This window comes from Mus musculus, chromosome 2, assembly GCF_000001635.26.
Source record: "Mus musculus strain C57BL/6J chromosome 2, GRCm38.p6 C57BL/6J".
NCBI classification, from domain to species: domain Eukaryota; kingdom Metazoa; phylum Chordata; class Mammalia; order Rodentia; family Muridae; genus Mus; species Mus musculus.
Window position 1 is genome coordinate 6,113,192 of NC_000068.7, and position 17,370 is coordinate 6,130,561.

The following is a 17,370-nucleotide window of genomic DNA, read 5'->3' on the forward strand; positions in this document are numbered from 1 at the left end:
TAAAAACACATTAAGAATACGAACTCAAGCCCAGCATGGTGGCATAGGCTTTCAATTCCAGCACTTGGGAGGCAGAGCCAAGAGGATCTTTGAGAGTTTAAGGCCAGCCTGGTCTACAAAGCAAGTTCTAGGGCAGTCAGAGCTGTTACACAGAGAAACCCTGTCTCAAAAAAAAAGAGTAAGAACTCAAGACTATAAACGTGGTTATGCTTCCAGAAGGGACAGGCATGGGATGTTTCATGACGTGGCTTAGTACTCCTGTCACCAAGTTGAGAGCAGGTGGCCTACCACCCCAAGATGTCTTCTGGAAGCACTAGAGGGGTGGGCATATCTGAAAAAAATCTTTCAAAAGACCTAACATTCTTGGGTTTGTTAGTGCCGTGTAAGGGCTTGGATCAGAAAGCCCAGGATTTGTAAAGCCCTTGAGTCTGTCTGAAAGTGAGCTGTCTTTATCCTGTGAGATGGCTCCCCTGCCCCCGGCCTGGGTTATCAGTGCCTTCAGGCATGGTCCTTTCTGGGGCTAAGCTGCTCTAAGTTATTATCTGTGGCCAGAGATTCGCTTCACCGATACGTGCAGAATTTATGATGATTAAAAAGAAAACACCAGGTCACAGAGAAATATTCCAAGACATCCAACTGGGCTTCGTAAGCTGTTCCTCAAACCAAAGCATCTAAAAGCTTTAGAGAAAGCATCCGCTCACCATAGTGAAACTTCTGGACCGCGAACTGCTGCACCGGCTCTCCAGACTGCCACCTCTGCTCAAGTCGCTGAGCCCGCAGCTGGGCGACGTGTCAGAGTCCGTCTCCAGAGACTCTGGTTTCTGCTGGTTCCCAGGCATCCCCACACAAAGCTGTCACTAGCTAGCTCACAGAAAACAGGGTAGGAGCCAGGGTTCCATTCTGAGGCAGGGAAGGAGGTCTTCTAGAGAAATAAAACACAGAACAGCAGTTAGTGACCTGAATCGTGCCATATGGAAGGTTAGGCCCACACTCACGGACCAGAAGAATTAACACTGAAAATGGCTGTCTTACCAAAAGCAATTTACAGATCCAATGCAATCTCATCAAAATTCCAATACCAGTGTTTTTTTTTTTGGTTTTGTTTTGTTTTTAAATAGAAATAGAAAAAAAAAACACACAAAATAGCTCAGATAAGCAAATGAGGATATTGAGGGTATGCTGGGCCTAGGCTCAGTACGTAAGAGGGCCTAATGGGCAAACAGGAGGACTGGAGTTTGTAAGACTCTGTCTCATGATAGAAGGTAATAGAACAGGACACCCAGTGTCCTCTGGCCTCCACACCTGCATCGACAGCCCATCCCCACAATTAATAATGCTGAATGTAACATCATACCTGATTCCAAATTATGTTACAAAGCCAATATGATATTGACACAAAAAAACCAGACATGGAGATCAATCCAGACAGTATGTAAGATTCAAACATAAGCCCAGTGAGCTTTGAGAAAAACACCAAAATTATATATATTAGAGAAAAGACATCCTTCTTCTCTAACAGATGGTGCTATCCACATACAGAAAACTGAAACTAGATCCTTCTCTCTGACCCGGCACAGAAAGTAACCCTGAGTGGACCAGACACCTTAAGGTAAGACCCCAAAACCCTGAAGCTGAGAGGAAGACAGTATAAGACAGGTATAGCTAAGAGCTTTCTGAATGGGACTCTAGTCAACAGTGACAAGTGGAGTAGCATGAAATGAAACGTCCTCTGCTCCGCCAAGGAAACGGATCATCAGGTGCTGAGAGCCCACGGGACTGGAGACAACCGTTTCTAGCTATCCATCTGACAGAGGAGCAATATCTAGAAAACCAACTCAAAATACTCAACAAGCCAGGCAGAGTGATGCATGCTTTTAACCCCAGCACTCTAGAGACAGTCAGGCTGCTCTGCACAGTGAGTTCTAAGCCAGTCAAGGCTACAGAGTCAGGCCTGGTCTCAAACAACAAACAAATGAAAAACTACTTAGAAACCTAAACAGAACAACACACACAATCAAAAAAACAAAAAACAAATAAAAAATCTGAGCATACTACTGTACAGAGGCCTCCCAAGAAGAAGAGATACAAATGGCCAATAGATATTTTCAGATACGTTCAACACCCTTAACTGTCAAGGGAATGAAAATTAAAACCATACTGAGATTCTATCTCACCCCAACTGGAATAGCAGTCACCCAGAAAACAAATGACAGCACCTCCCGGCAAAGATGAGGAAAAAAGGGACTTTTGTCCACTGTAGGTCAGAGGCTAAACTGACCCTGGGAATCAGTATGGGGTTCTCAAAAAACTGAAAACAGTCCTTCCTACCATACGGCTCAGCTGGGCCACTTCTAGGCAAATACCCAAAGGACTTAGAACCTGCTGTAGTGGTGGTTAATACTGCTGACAGTCACTGATCTAGTCACAATGGCTAGGAAATGGAATAGGCCTGTATGTCCATCTACATGAGTCGATAAGGAAAAAGTGGCACATTCGTATGCACCGGCACACACACACACACACACACACACACACACACACACACATGACATAAGAACATATAGATATTTTTGAGAGAAGATTTTACTGTGCATCCCTGGTTAGCCTACAGTTTGCTATGTAGACCAGGCTGGCCTTGAACTCATGGAGATCCATCTACCTCTGCCTCCTGAGTGCCTGAATTAGAGTCGGGCACCCACCGCATCTGAATGACTTTTTTTTTTTTTTCTTTTTGGTTTTTTGAGACAGGGTTTTCTCTGTGTAGCCCTGGCTGTCCTGGAACTCACTCTGTAGACCAGGCTGGCCTCGAACTCAGAAATCTGCCTGCCTCTGCCTCCCAAGTGCTGGGATTAAAGGCGTGCGCCACCAGGCCCGGCTTCTGAATGACTTTTATGAAGGAATAGAAGCATTACAAAAGACACTGGTGCTGGGACTTGGTAAAGTCAGTCTGGCATCTTCCTTTGCCCCGAGGGCCTCCACTCTTAGGCTCTGGTACATCTTCCCTTAGGCTTCCCTGGCCCGGCTGCCTGAGCTACCACAAAACAGGCTCCTTCTCCAGGTCACTGCACCTGGGGACCAGAGCTACGATGGTCAGAGGCATGAGGGATATCTCTAAGCCTGATGGGTGTCTGAGGCCCAAAGGTACTGCAAGTCCTACGGAAGATAGAAAATACTGAAGGTGACCCTAGCAAGGAGGTCATGTCCATATAACTTGTAGGAACAAAGGCATCCGCGGTTAAGAGCACTTATTGCTCTTCCACAGAAACCAGGTTTGGTTCCTGGCACCTACATCAGGTGGCTCACAACTGGCTAAACTCTAGTTCCAGAGGATACAATGACCTCTGGCCTTTGTGGGCATTCACACACACACACACACACACACACACACACACACACACACACACACACACTGTGCACATATACACAGGCACATACAAATACACAGATAAATAAAAATAAATATATTTTCAAAAAGTGTCACTACTGCATATATCATAGATGTATACACACAGCCCTACCCCCTTCAAATCTCAGCAACCACATGGTGGCTCACAACCATCTGTAACAAGATCTGACGCCCTCTTCTGGTGTGTCTGAAGACAGCTACAGTGTACTTGGATATAATAATAAAGTGCCAAACCAGGCATGGTGACACATGCCTTTACTTGCAGGCAAGTCTCTGAGTTCAAGCCCAGCCACATCTACAGTATGAGTTCCTGGGCAGCCAGGGCTACCCAGAGAAATCTGTCTTGGAAAAAGAAAAAGGAAAAAAGAAAATGTGACCCTGTAAGGTAGTTAATTTTCTGACTTTCTTTGCAGATTACCTATCTCAGAATCCTAAACATCAAATGAGTTCAGTAAAATATTCTAAAAGACCAGAGAGACAACAATGAGGAGCATGCTTCCAATGTACTGAGTTAACAGGCGCAGCCATTTGTGCAGACAGTCAATCAATGCAACCCCTGCAAGGGGATTCGCTCAGGTGGCTGAGTGTGGCAAGAATCTAAGAACAGATTTCAAGAGAGATCGCCCACCCCATTTCTCTTCATGTCTTCAGTGATTAAGTCCAGGTCAACTCAAGAGCAAGGTTAGGAAACCAGAAGAGTGAACACATGTGGGAAGCCACATATGCCATTACAAGGTGGTGCTGGCTACTGCTGACCACCACGCATAAGGTTGGGTAAACAACCAATGTGTACATATGCAGTAAAGTTTTTTGCCAGGTCACTGCCTGGCCCAGGCATGTTAATGAGGTTATGTGAGGTACTGAGATTATAACCAATAGGATGTGAGACATGCAAATGAGGTAGTAAATGCATAACCAATCCAGGTGTGAGACACGCCTCTCCTAGGCCTATATAAGCAGCACCAGTTCTGGGCTTGGGGTCTTTCACCTAAGCAGTCCATGATCTCCCAATAAACGTGTTGCAGAAGGATCCTGTTGTGGCGTCTTTCTTGCTGGCAAGTCGGCCGTCTCACAAACACACTCAGCTTTTAGAAGATACCATTACATCAAATAGCATGGGGAAAGACTCAAAGCGTCCAAAGTCATAAGCAGAGAGAGAGAGAGAGAGAGAAGCACAAGTCAGAAACCAGCCTAAACTATATAACAAGACCCTGTCGCAAAACAAAAACTAGGAAGGCTAGATGTAGTGACCCACACCTGTAGTCCCAGTACTTGGAAGGCTGAGGCAGGAGGATCAGAACCAAGGCCCCAGCTCCATAGTGAATTGAAGGCCAGCCTGGGCTATATGTGAACCTATCTCAAAAACCGTAACCAAACCACCACAAGGGCCAAAGGCTTTGAAAACCATTTAATAACATGTGGCCTTTAACAGTAACACAATTATATAAATATCTAAATAACTAATAGCATAAAAGTCAGGCTTTCAGATAGATACACAGGTCGAACTCCAATGTAGTAAGTCTCAAAAAGTCAAACAGTTAGCATGCATCTAGTGACCCCGCAGTGCACAGTGCAGACCCACAGAGAGTGCTGACAACAGGGGCCAGCGCGCAAGCAGCAGAGCCCAGCAAAGGTAAAGAGATGCCTGTGTTTCAGCTATGCTCCTGGACTCAGGCTGGAGTCAGGCTAAGCGAGCTGGCCCAGGCAGTGAAGGCAGGCTAATTCTTGCATCCTTCCTGTGGATCCCACCCACTTGACTCAGCTCAAACTGGGTCCTGACCCGAGTGAATCACAGCTCCAAGGAAAGGGGAGGGGCTGGCGCACACCAGCCTTCAGGAGTCAGCAAGGTGAGGGCGTGCAGGATAGGAAGTGCTGATTCACCCACACAGTTCAGAACTCCCCAGCCTGTGAGAAGGCTCTGGAACTGTGCCCGTCTGGGCAGGGATGGCAGCGGGCAGCACGTGGGCCCTCACGGTGTGGCGGGGAGGTGGTGACTTACCACCGTGCACTTCCAGGAGACACCTTTTGTATGTGTTGCTATAACTCTAAAGGCTAAGAAACTGTACGTTTAGCTTTCTGAAGGCTGTTGTCTCTCACATTCTGTGTGTGAGGAAGCTAAGCAGGATCTTCTACGAGGCCAAAGTAGCAGGAGAGAGCAGGTGAAACCTTGGTTCCACACGCCTCCTGGACGTTAACTGTTGATCTAAAGGCGGGAGCAGAGACAATCTCCACCTGGCCGGAAATGGTCCCTGAGATAGGGACCCTTGAGCTCGAGCAGACTGACAGCGCTGAGCACAGCCATAGGTCTGAGGGTCATTACCACTTGGAAATATCTACTGTCCTTGTCCAGTCTAGGGTCTCTGCAGTAAGGGAGGCTAGGGGGAGCAGAAGGTACTAAGAAACCGACTCTTCTCAGGGTTGCAGGGGTGAAGAGCAAGCATTGGAAAAAAAACTCAAAAGACCAGAAATACAACCAGGTCTCAATGTTTTTGGTGTTTCCTGTGTTTACCTTTGAGCAAGGAGAACAAGGCCAAGGTCATTCATTCATCATCTTAGTGAATCTTCATCTGCCCAGACTGCTTTAGTCTGGAGGACAGCAGCCAGCTGAGGGGAAAAGTCTAACAGCTCTTGAGCTGTGACTGTAGAGTCAAGTGATGTCCCCATCCCCTCCCACCCCACCAAGCTCTGCAGTGAGTTTGCTTGACCACCCTCCCCCCCAAATGCATCTCATTTTCTTCTTACTGCAACATTCCAGAAGGATGTTGCATGCTGTAGAGGGTAAGCCTACTACCTTCCTTACAGCACCCGACTGCTTGTCAATAGCCAGTAGACACACACAACCCAAGCGACCACGTCGCGCCACTGTGCACCTGAAAGCTACTGAGCCTGTGGAATCCCCACAGTGAACTCTCTCTCAAAGGCCCATTCACAGGCACAAAACTCTGCTCTCAGGCACTGCTGGCTCCTCCCGCCTCCTGACACTCATATCTAGCCAGTCTTGCAGAGTCTCCTTACTTCCAACAGCAAAACCACCATTTCTTTCTGGCCCTTCCCTAGTACAGACCCATTGCTGCCCACGCTGACCTACTGCCAACCCACCATGCCCATCTTGATGGTCACCTGGCTTCCTCTACTTTCCTGGAGCTATTACACCGGATCATACCACTCGGATGTCACGACTTCGGTAAAGCGATCAACTCTAAACCCCTCCTTCCAGACTTCACAATCAGATGGACTGCAGAGGACTTCAGCAACATGGTTAAAGATGTGATCTCAGCAGTGTTTACACTACAGTATACCAGGATAAAGCAACCTCATAACATACGTTCCACTGATCAGGCATGGTGGAGCTCTCCCATAACCTTGGTACTCAGGAGGCTGAGCTAGAAGACAGGAGGATGCAAGGCCATCCTGAGCTACCTACCCAGATTCCATCTATACACGACAAACATTCTTTTCATTTTATAAAGAGAGATGGAAACGGCTGACATACTGGGTCACAAAGCAAGTCTTAGCACATTTCAATACTTACAATGCCAACAAAGATAATTAGAAGAATCCACCCATATAGCCATAAGAACTGAGTCCTGGGGTTAGAGAGATGGCTCAGCTGTTAAGAGTTCTTGCTGTTCTTCCAGAAGACCTGAGTTCAGTTCTCAGGCCTCATGTTGAGGACTAATGTCCTTTTCTGACCTCAGAGGATGGACACACACACACACACACACACACACACACACACACACACACGGCACATACATATAAATATACATAAAGTCTAAAAAATACCTTAAAAACGCGGTACTAAATAACTCTTGCAAACTATTTATATTAGAAAGTATTTTGAGCTATGTGGTAGGAGGGACGTTAGAAACGGTCCCAGGATGCAGCCAACGCTTGTGATGTCAGAAAAGGAGGAAGAAACATAATGAGCCGAATTCATCCCAACTTTAGCTGGGCAGGACCAAAAAAATAAACAGAGTGGATCACAGAAAAGACATGAATACAGAGAACCCAGATTTAAATAAATAGGAAAAACACATTCTGACCAGAGCAGGACCCTAGGGTGACCTCTGCCCTTCCTTCCCTCACTCACGAGGATTTTGAGAAACTCGGACACAAAACAACCTAGCAAAGAAATAATCTTTAACTCGGTCCTGAAAAATCTCGATTCAATGACATAATGACCAAATGACTTCTTAAAAGATATGAGGATTTTTTCTTGACCTTCAAGGACATTAAAATGCAAGTGTTTCACAGTAGAACTGTTTAGAATGGTCCCGGCCAATTGCCATGAGTGGGCTTTACATATGATGAAAGTCATGAGATGAAGTAGAGACAGGCAAGCACAGAGCGGCCATTGTGGGCCTTTGGGCCAGTGGCTCCTGACAACATCTGTTCCTTTGAACAGGCACCCAAGTGGCTTTGTGTGACAGGCATTTTGTTGGTTTTACAGCAAGATGGAAACCCTACGTTCATAGTCTATCTGGCTGGGCTGATTCCTCTGTGTGTGAAGCTAATGTGTGTTAACAAGAATGAGTTTTATAACACGGAGTTCACAAAAAGAAGAAGCAATGACACCCTGCTTATCATTTTAGTAAATCAACTCTTTGGGTTGGTTTGGTCGTTTTTCAAGACAGGGTTTCTCTGTATAGCTTTGGCTGCCCTGGTCTGGCACTCCATCTGTTGACCAGGCTGGCCTGGCACTCATAGTGACCCACTTGCCTTTGCCTCCCCAGTGCTGGGATGCAAGGCATTCAGTCACCATCTCCCAGAGGCTAACCTATTCTTTATAGAAAACTGACTCCCAACACCCTTTTCCATTATTCAAAAAATGAAAGAATTAAAAAAAATTTTAGTCATCCTTAGATTATTTTCTTTTCCATTAAAAATAAATTATAAACCACACCCTCAAAGCACCTTTACTTAAGTCATCACAGGACACTGGTTAGCTCTGAGCACAGTTCTCAGCTTACTTAGAAAAACTGCAGTGTGACTTTCCACAGCAAGCCAGAGTCTGCGCCTCCTCTTCCTCCCACACCCAAGTTGTCCATTCAGAAACCCCCAAGCTGACCTAGCAGAAAGGTGAAAGCTTTCTCGTTCTCCTCTCCCACAGCCGCCAGCGACCTGCCAAGTTCTCCAGCAGCCCTTCCGACTCCGGACTGCTCTTGAGGTGCAGACCTATCAAGCCAGCAGACTGTCCTCTCCTAATGAACACCACAAGGACCCATCTGTAGGCACACAGACTCAGAGCCATCTAGATCTAGCCCGTCCTTACCTCTTCCATCCAAATATCCACAACACAGACCCTTTTATTTATTTCTCAGAAAACACCAGTCTCCACGGCTTCCTGTTGCTTTTTCCAGCCTTCTAAATCCAGCTCAATACTGCATCAAACTTATCACTCCTTCCTTCCTTCCTCCATGGAATATCCATATTCTCTCCTCTCCCCCAACCCCCAGTTCACACATGCAAGTATTTGAGACTTAGTCTCATGTAGCCCAGGCTAGCTCCAAACTCGATATGTATCATGTGAAGGCCTTAAACTGCAACTCTTCCCTCCACCTTCCGAGGGCACCACCATGCCCAGTTTCTTTGGTGCTGGGCTTGAACCTGGGCTCTCTGCATGCAAGGTAATCATTCTACCAACAGAACTACATTCTGCCCTGAACTTCTACGTCTTACTGCCCTCTCTGCTTCATCCTTTTAGTCTTGCTGTTCATATTCTACCACTGCAACTACGTGTGTGTGTGTGTGTGTGTGTGTGTAGTCACATTTTAGATGATATTTGTCACCAAATATCATGAATATCCATTACTTAACTACATCCCCAGCATATACACTTTTTGACACAGGGTTTGTCTTAGGGTTTTACTGCTGTGAACAGACACCATGACCAAAGGTTCAGAGGTTCAGTCCATCATCATCAAGGTGAGAACATGGCGAGGCAGGCTTGACACTGGAGAAGGACCTGAGAGTTCTATGTCTTCATCCAAAGGAAGCCAGGAGCAAACAGTCCTCAGGCAGCTAGGAGGAGGGTCTCAAAGCCCACTCCCACAGTGACACACTTCTTCCAACAAGGCCACACCTTCTAAAAGTGCCTCTCCCTGAGCCAAGCATATTCAAACCACCATAGGGTCTCACTAAGTGGCCTTGGTTAGTATAATCTCAAGGAGATCTGTTTGTTATCAACTCCTAAATGCTGGGGTTAAAGGCATACACCACTGTGCCCAGCTAAAACCACACATTTTAAAACTCTAAAGCCATCTTACTTTCTCGAGGAGCGGGATGGAAATCCTAAAATTAGATTTGTTTCTGAGACAGGGTCTTGAATACAGCTCTCAGGCTGGTCTGAAACTCTCCACCTTCCTGCGATGGCCTTAGGTTTTTGTTTTGTTTTTAGCAGTATGAGAGTTCAAAGCCAGGACCCCAGAGCCTTGTTCATGCAATGCAAGGGCTCCACCACCACTGAGCTTCAGACGTAAGAGGAAGCTGAAGCAGGAGATGTTTAAGGCCAGGGTTTACTATATAAAGACACGCTGCTGCTTGTTTTCAGTGCTGACAACTGGACCCAAGGTTACTGCAGACGCACACAGAGGAGCACACACACAACCTCTACCCTTGACCCTTACACAGGGTTCCCTGTAGCCTCCCTCCCGCACAGCACTGAACGCAACCTCTCTCAGGCATGCTGGATAAGCACACTCCATGCCCTGAGCCACATCCTCAGCCTTTTAAAAAACGCGCTTATTTTGACACAGGTCTACATTCACTGGCTGGCCTTGAACTCACTCTGTATAGCCCAGGTGGCCTTGAACTTGTGTTCCCCCTCCCTCAGCCTCCCATGTAGCTGGGATTAGAGACCAGTGCCATCAGACCTGGCTGTGTGATCTTAACTTCTGACATGTTTTATGTAAAAAGCAAAGACCTTAAACCCTAATAGATACTCAGTGAGAGGCAAGATGACTGTTAATTTGATCTTTGAAAGCACAGGTGTGCTTTCATTTAGATTTCTGTTTTTTAGGAAAGCTCTTTCAGAGCAGTGTAGAAAAACAATAATAATTTCAAACTCTCTCTGTTGTCAATACTTTCAATTACTAATAGGAGGTAACACCGGAGCGAAAGTCACATCTAGTAAAAGTGACCAATGGCCTACACTGAGGCAAACAAGCTGACCAGGGAGCCTTCAGGGAGTAACAATGCAGGGGTGGAGGTTTCTTCTCACTAGTGTGCTATCTCTGAGTAAGAGATGAAGATCTGATGTCCCTAATAATGAAAACTTCACCTATAACAGCCTCGTTGAGTCTTTGCCCAGACAGAAGTCTCCAGTTTTCTCTCAGCTCTTATTTTAAAAACTGACATTTTAGGTGTCTATTTTAGCTGGGTGTGGTTTAATCCCAGCACTCAGAGGCAGAGACAGGCAGATATGTGTGAGTTCAAGGCCAACCTGGGCTATGTCTTGAGTTCAAGGACAGCCAGAGCTACATAGAGAGACCCTGTCTTAAAATAAACAACCCCCCCCCAAAAAAAAACAATACAAAAAGCCTATTTTCTTTCCAGATATCAGGGGCAAGGTTAGAAAAACAGAAGAAAACCCAGACTAAGCTATTCATTTGAGAAAGAATTTTATGAGCTTTATTCCGAAAATCCTTCCGAGCACCCACTACGTGCTGCCTGGTGAGATAAGATACAGTTCCTGTAACTCAGAAGCAATAATTGCACCTTCTTGTTTTACAAAGCCTTTTGTTCCCGGGAAGCTTAAAATTCTCACCTGAAGCTTTCAACCGTGGAGTTTGTTTATTAGAGTATTCATAACACCTGGTTAGACTGGACGTGGTGGCGATCTGCCTTACATCTTATCTCAAACGAACAGATCTGAATCCGAACCACAAGCGAAGCTCACATGAGACCTCCTGCAGGGCCTGGCTCAAGCTCTCTCTCTCTCTCTCTCTCTCTCTCTCTCTCTCTCTCTCTCTCTCTCTCTCTCACTCTCTCTCTTGCTCTCTCCCTCTCTCTCATCTCAGACAGGGTTTCTCTGTGGCTGTTCTGGATTTGTAGACCAGGCTGGCCTTGAATTCACAGAAATCTGAAAGCCTCCCGAGCACTGGGATTAAAGGTGTGCACCACTACTGCACAGCTTCTTATTTTCTTTAATCGAAATTTCTAGAACAATTCCTAATGTGCTGTGCATGAGAGAGAGGGCTTTTTTTTTTTTTGACAGAGTCTCATGTAGCCCAGGCTGGCCTTGGCCTTGATATGTAGTTGAAGATGACCTTGAACTTCCGACTGGACTGCCTCTAATTCTGTAGCACTGAGATCACAGGCCCCCCACCCCCCACTACAAGCAGCACTTTGTGCAAGCACTCTGCGAACCACTCCACACCCAGCCCCATGTAAGAGGAACCTAGGGGTTCATTCAAACTTTCACTCCTCTGAAGCTTTCCGGAAAAAAACAATGTCCCATTTCAGAAGGCAGCAAAGGGCCACTGTTTGAGTCTAAATGCAACCCCCTCCCAGCTTATAATCAATATGTACAAAAAAGCTTATAATCAATGTGTACAAAGTAACTATTAAACCATCAGTGGGAACCGAGTTTGTAAAGGGAAGCAGGAGAGAACTAATAATCTAGTCTTGCATTTCAAGGCCTACAGAGGCCCTGAGAGAGAGGTCACACTCCTATCCCAAACTACAGATCGGGAACCCAGTTACCAAAGCTCCGAGTGGGGAACCTCAGGGTCACACAGCTATTGGTGATGAAGCCCAAATTGTGGGGCTCCTGAGTCCCAATGGAATGTGGCTCTCTCTCCTTGCCTGTCCAGTTTAGAAATACATTTGTAGCCTGCGATGGTGGCCCACGCCTTTAATCCTAGCAACTGGGAGGCAGAGGCAGATGGATCTCTGTGAGTTCGAGGCCAGCCCGGCCTACAGAGCAAGTCCAGGACAGCCAAGACTGCTACACTGAGAAACTCTGTCTCAAGCAAACAAACGAATAAAATAAAGATTTGTAATCTGTACATATCTGTTTGTCTGCCTAGTGACTACTTTAGGGCTCAGCCACATCTACAAAAACTACTGAAGAAACAGATGAACACCCCAGGGTTTCAGATGACAGGTAGACAGGTAGAAGATTAAGTATTTCATAGCACTAGTCAGACAATTGGCCCCTGAGAAAGAGAAGTACTTTCAAAGAGAAAGTGGAAAAACAAAACAGCCCACAACAGAACAAAGGGTTGAGAGAGAACCCGATCCACAAACTGCAGTCCCATGCATGGTTTTGGTGACTTAAAAAAACTGAAACAAAACAGAACCACAATTTGCACAGGCGTTGAGTGTCTCCACAGGGCTCCAGTGTTGGGAGCTTTGTTCCCAGCAGGTGAGGCTATTTGGGGAGTTTCTGTGACCATCAGGTAGTGTGGCCCGGCTGCAGGAAGTAGGTCGCAGGGGCAGGTTCTTGTGGGTATCTTGTCCCAGGGCCCTTCCTACTCTCCATTTTTTCTTTCCTTCTCTGCTTCCTGTCCACCTCCAGCAGACTCTGCTGCCATGATATTCTGCTCATGTGCACTGGCACCAAATTAAACTTGGCACCTCTGAGTTGTTCTCTTAGGTGTCTGGCTCACAGGAATGCAAAAGGAACGAAGGAGAGAACTTCTCTAATGACGTAGAGAAAGATGGCTGAACAGCTGTCAAAATACTCGCAGAGCAAGCCTGCTGACCCAAGTGCAATCCTCAGAGCTCACAGTGAGAGAAAAGAACTGACTCCCCAAATTGCCCTTTGACCTCTGCATGTTCATCATGACAATGAATACACCTTTCTCCCACACAAATAAATAAAGCAAAATAAAAACAATAAATAATGATGTATTCAGCAGCCTTCTCCTCAGCTGCAGAGGACACGCTCCAAGAACCTCAACAAATGCACGTTACAGAGCAGCACACTGAACCCCATAGGAAACGTTTTTCCTGTGTACGCATATATTCAATGATAGAATTCAACTTATAAATAAATTCGGCGCAGTAAGAGATCATTAACGACAGAGTGATTAAAACAATATGCTGAAATAACAGCCACATGACTGTGCCCCCTCTCGGTACTCAGGTAATATTGTCAAGCTGTGGTTGACCAGGAGCAAACAAACTGGGGATGAGGACTGGGAAGAAATCACAGTTAGAAAAGTGCCCGCCAGGCATCCTCGGAAAAGCTGGCCACATTGGTACACATCTCTAACCACAGCATGAAGGGCTGGGGGAGGAAGACACAGGAGGCTATCTGGAGCTCAGTGGGCAAGCCAGCCTAGCTCCAGGTCCAAAGGGAAAGAGAGGGACACAGTCTGAAGCAATAACAAGAGAAAGAAAAGAAAATGATTGAGGAAGACACTAGACACCGCCCCCCCCCACCTCTTATGTGTATATACTCCCCATCTCTCTCTCTCTCACACACACACACACACACATGCGCATGCTCACACGTCGCGTCCTGCCAGTTAGCACACTTCTCAACACTGTTAGTCATTAGCAACTGCAAATCAAACTCACAAGGAGATACGACTTCTTACCACTAGGATGACCTCAACAAGCAACACGGGGTCTACACATGTGATGGAACACAGTGTATTCAAAAAAAGGGGGCGGGGATAAAGGACCAATATGCTGCTGACAAATCTTGAAACTGCAGAGGCCAAATACTTTACAATTCCATCTGTATGAGAATAGGCAAACCAAGAAACAGAAAGCAGGTTAGTGGCCACCAGGGGCCACTAATGAATGGGTATTCATTCCCCTGGGGGGAAGGGAGACTGTTTAATGGGGAGGGGTGATGGAAAAGTTCTAGAATCAGACAGGTGTGATGGCTACACACCACTATTAATATACTCAGTGTCGCACTTTAGTAGACTTTAAGATGTATATACTTTATATTTTACTATATTAAAAATGATAACTGAACAGGTGAAATGGTTCAGTGGGTGGAGGTGCTTGCCACCAAATGTGACAACCTGAGTTCTACACCAGAGGCTCACGTGGTGGAAAAAGAGAACCCATCCATGTAAATTGTCCTTTGACCTCTACATGGGCACTGTGGCACATGCACATATATGTGCACACATGCACACACACAAATAAATGTAATAGACTCTTTTTTCTTAATGAGAATCATTTCAGCACTTGGGAGGTAGAGATAGGTGGACTGGAAGTTCAAGGTGATCCTCTGCCAGGCATCAAGTTCAAGAGCAGCATCAGCTAAAATCTGACAGGCAGGAGAGAGTGATGAATGAGAATCGGGTTTTCCGGCACCAAGGTATCTAGTATGGTGATAGGCATTCAAAAAGACCTACCAGATTCTGCTCCAGAAACATAGGCTGTTAGGCTGCACAGACCGTGAGTACAACACTATCTTTCGTTAAATTCTCTCAAATTTCAAGATTGATGCTGTAACCCTGGGAGGAAGCAAGGGCTTTACTGAGAGGAGAAACTTCACTGTGGTTCATACAGACAAGCCATTATCAGGGATGCCACTATACAAAGAGAAGGCCATCTCAGCATGCTCAAGAGGCCTTCAGAGACTGGACAGGGAGCCATCTCTGTTGGACACCCATGAGGAAGCCACCACTGAACCCCCAAGAAGAAACAAATGCTGCCCTTGACCGTCAAAGCACTCAAGTTCTGTGATGCTGCTAGGATTGCTAGGATTCCCCTGGCACCTACAAATGGCCCCGAGGCCGCTGGCATCCATCCCATAACAGCTCAGAGAAGATACACTCCAACTTTTTGTTCCAGAGGATTTCCTGTGCTGGGCTCTGCTCCACCCAGAGCGTCCACGTCCTCCCTTCAGGTTTCAAGGCTGTCCTCTGCCTCTATCAGTTACCTGAGCTGATCTTCAGATCAACATAAGGTGCCAACTGTAGGCTCCTGAGGTGTCTCAGAACCTTGGAGCCGAGGCCAGGTGTCTCATCAGCCACTGGCGAAGGCAGGATTACCAGATCTGGTTTAATCAGTTTGGACCATATGGCTCTTATCTAGAAATTCTGCATGTGCATTCGCAAGTCAGGGCTCAGAACACTGAAGCTGGTGAAAGAGACCACAAATGTAAGGATGAAGGAACTGAGGGCCACACCACGCCTGCATTAAAACAGGCCAATCCCTCTTCAACGAAGTGCCACGGGGCTCTTCAGTTTCAAAAAACACAGCCCATCTTTATAACTGCCACTTATTCTAATTTCAAATTTCTGTTTTCTGTGAGAGGAGAAAAATGCTTTTAAATTATCAGGATCCAAAATTTTCCAGTGAGAAGCTCACTGGAGTCACTGTTAAAAGGAACCAGTCACCGAGAAAAAGGCTATTACTGGTCTGGGCAAGAAAATACAGAAGATTCCATACATACGCTGTCAAGCCTGGCAAGAAAGATCGTAGCCCGACTTCCACCCTTCCCACCCAGCCCCAAGTAAATAGGGCATTTGTTTGTATTTCCACATTGGCCGCACCATTGGCCGCACCAACGAAAGTACCTCCTCCACCTAGGAAAACAATCTGGAACATTCAGGCATGGAATATGAGGGCAAAGTTTTAGTACACACTGGAGCACCTCACAGAAAATTATTTTTCCTAAGAGTCTGTCCTTCAAGCACTTCCCAGAGTTTACACTTAATACCTGGTTTGGTATTTCTAGATCGTTCTAGGACAAAGCTTCTTGTTGTTATCTATTAAAACTGGAGCCAGAGGGAATCTTCCCACAGCGGGACTCGAAAGTTTTACTCTTTAGGGGGACACACACACACAAACCCCTCTTCATTGTCTCCTTTGCACCAAATAGGTTCAGGCAGAGTTGTCCTGTGGTTAGGTGCCTAGAGGGGGTTAGTTACTTAAATTTAGAATCCGTAAAACAAAAGTTGAGAAACTTTCCGTCTCAGGGAAACGCTGCAGTTTATTTGACTGCCTTTTGTTAAGCCCTGTCTCATTAGCCACATATTCGGTCTTTCTAACCCTACCGTCCCAGGTCTCCCGGCAGACCCACACAAACATCCCCGCGCGATTCAGTTACCTGCGGGGAACCGGCGGGGGCATGGAAAACCTGCCGAAGGATTCGCTCAGGATACTGGTTTAACAGGTGGCTCTGGCCATCTCCGGGTTTCAGCCTCGCAAAGGACACGGTCCTCACGCGCAGTCCGCTCCAGGAAAGGTAAGGGACCAAAGACTCAACTCAGACAACACGCCACGAGCCACTCTCGCTCTCGGGAAAACCCCTAGGTGAAAAGCCACACGTCGCGATCCCCGAAGCCCCAGGATGGAGGCCAACCGGTGGCACTGACCTCGGCGACGACAGAGCCCCAGCTGCGCGCAAAGGGCTTCCCCAGTTACCAAGACCCGGACCGGGAGCCCTGGATGATCCCGACAGCTGCTGCCGCTCCCGGTGTCCCGCGCTTGGCCTGGCCTCGCTCAGTAGGGCGGAACTCACCGAGCCAAGTCCCCTCCGCGGGTCGCAGGTGTCCACGCCGACTGAGACCCTCGGGGCTCACGCCGTCCTCCGGCCAGCAAGTCGTGCACGCACGCACGCCGATCGTCCCGGGCTGCCTGGAGCGCGCTCCCCAGGGCGTCCAGCACCTCCCCGCCGCGCGCTCTCGGCGGCCGTGCGCGCTCCGCCGCCCAGCGCTCTGCACCTCTGCCGCGCGTTCCTGGCGGCCGGACTCCAGTCGGCCAGAGGTAGTCTGCGCGTCCCCGCGATACTTAAAGGGCCAGCGCCCAAAGCCCTTGGCTGTGCCTGTCAGGCCTTCTCGGTCTACTTGTGAGACTGAATTGAGCATGAGCAATCGTAATACCAATGTGCTTTTGAAGTCCTGAATAAGAAGGGACTTCTCCAGCAACTCCACCACTAACTTTGAGAGTTTCGTTGTTGTTGTTGTTGTTGTTTTAAAGTAGAATTTCATTATGTAGGATGGCTTCAAGTTCATGATCCTCCTGCCTCAGCCTCCTGACTT

At 47.0% G+C, this 17,370-nt stretch overlaps 1 protein-coding gene across 3 annotated transcripts in view; it reads right to left on the bottom strand.

The window, feature by feature from the left end:
• The window catches only part of Proser2 (proline and serine rich 2), a 31,799-nt gene extending 14,699 nt beyond the window's left edge, over window positions 1-17,100 (bottom strand). The window contains exons 1-3 of one of the 3 annotated variants that reach the window (XM_011238976.3): window positions 16,851-17,100; window positions 16,437-16,638; window positions 702-922 (exon numbers count right to left, since the gene is read on the bottom strand). In XM_011238976.3, the coding sequence (XP_011237278.1) occupies window positions 702-839 (138 nt within the window). In that variant the 5' untranslated portion in view covers window positions 840-922; window positions 16,437-16,638; window positions 16,851-17,100. Of the gene's footprint in view, window positions 1-701; window positions 923-16,436; window positions 16,639-16,704 lie in introns of all 3 variants that reach the window. The other 2 variants (NM_144883.4, NM_001159657.1) reach the window with 2 other exon arrangements.
• Between the last annotated feature and the right edge of the window lie 270 nt (window positions 17,101-17,370).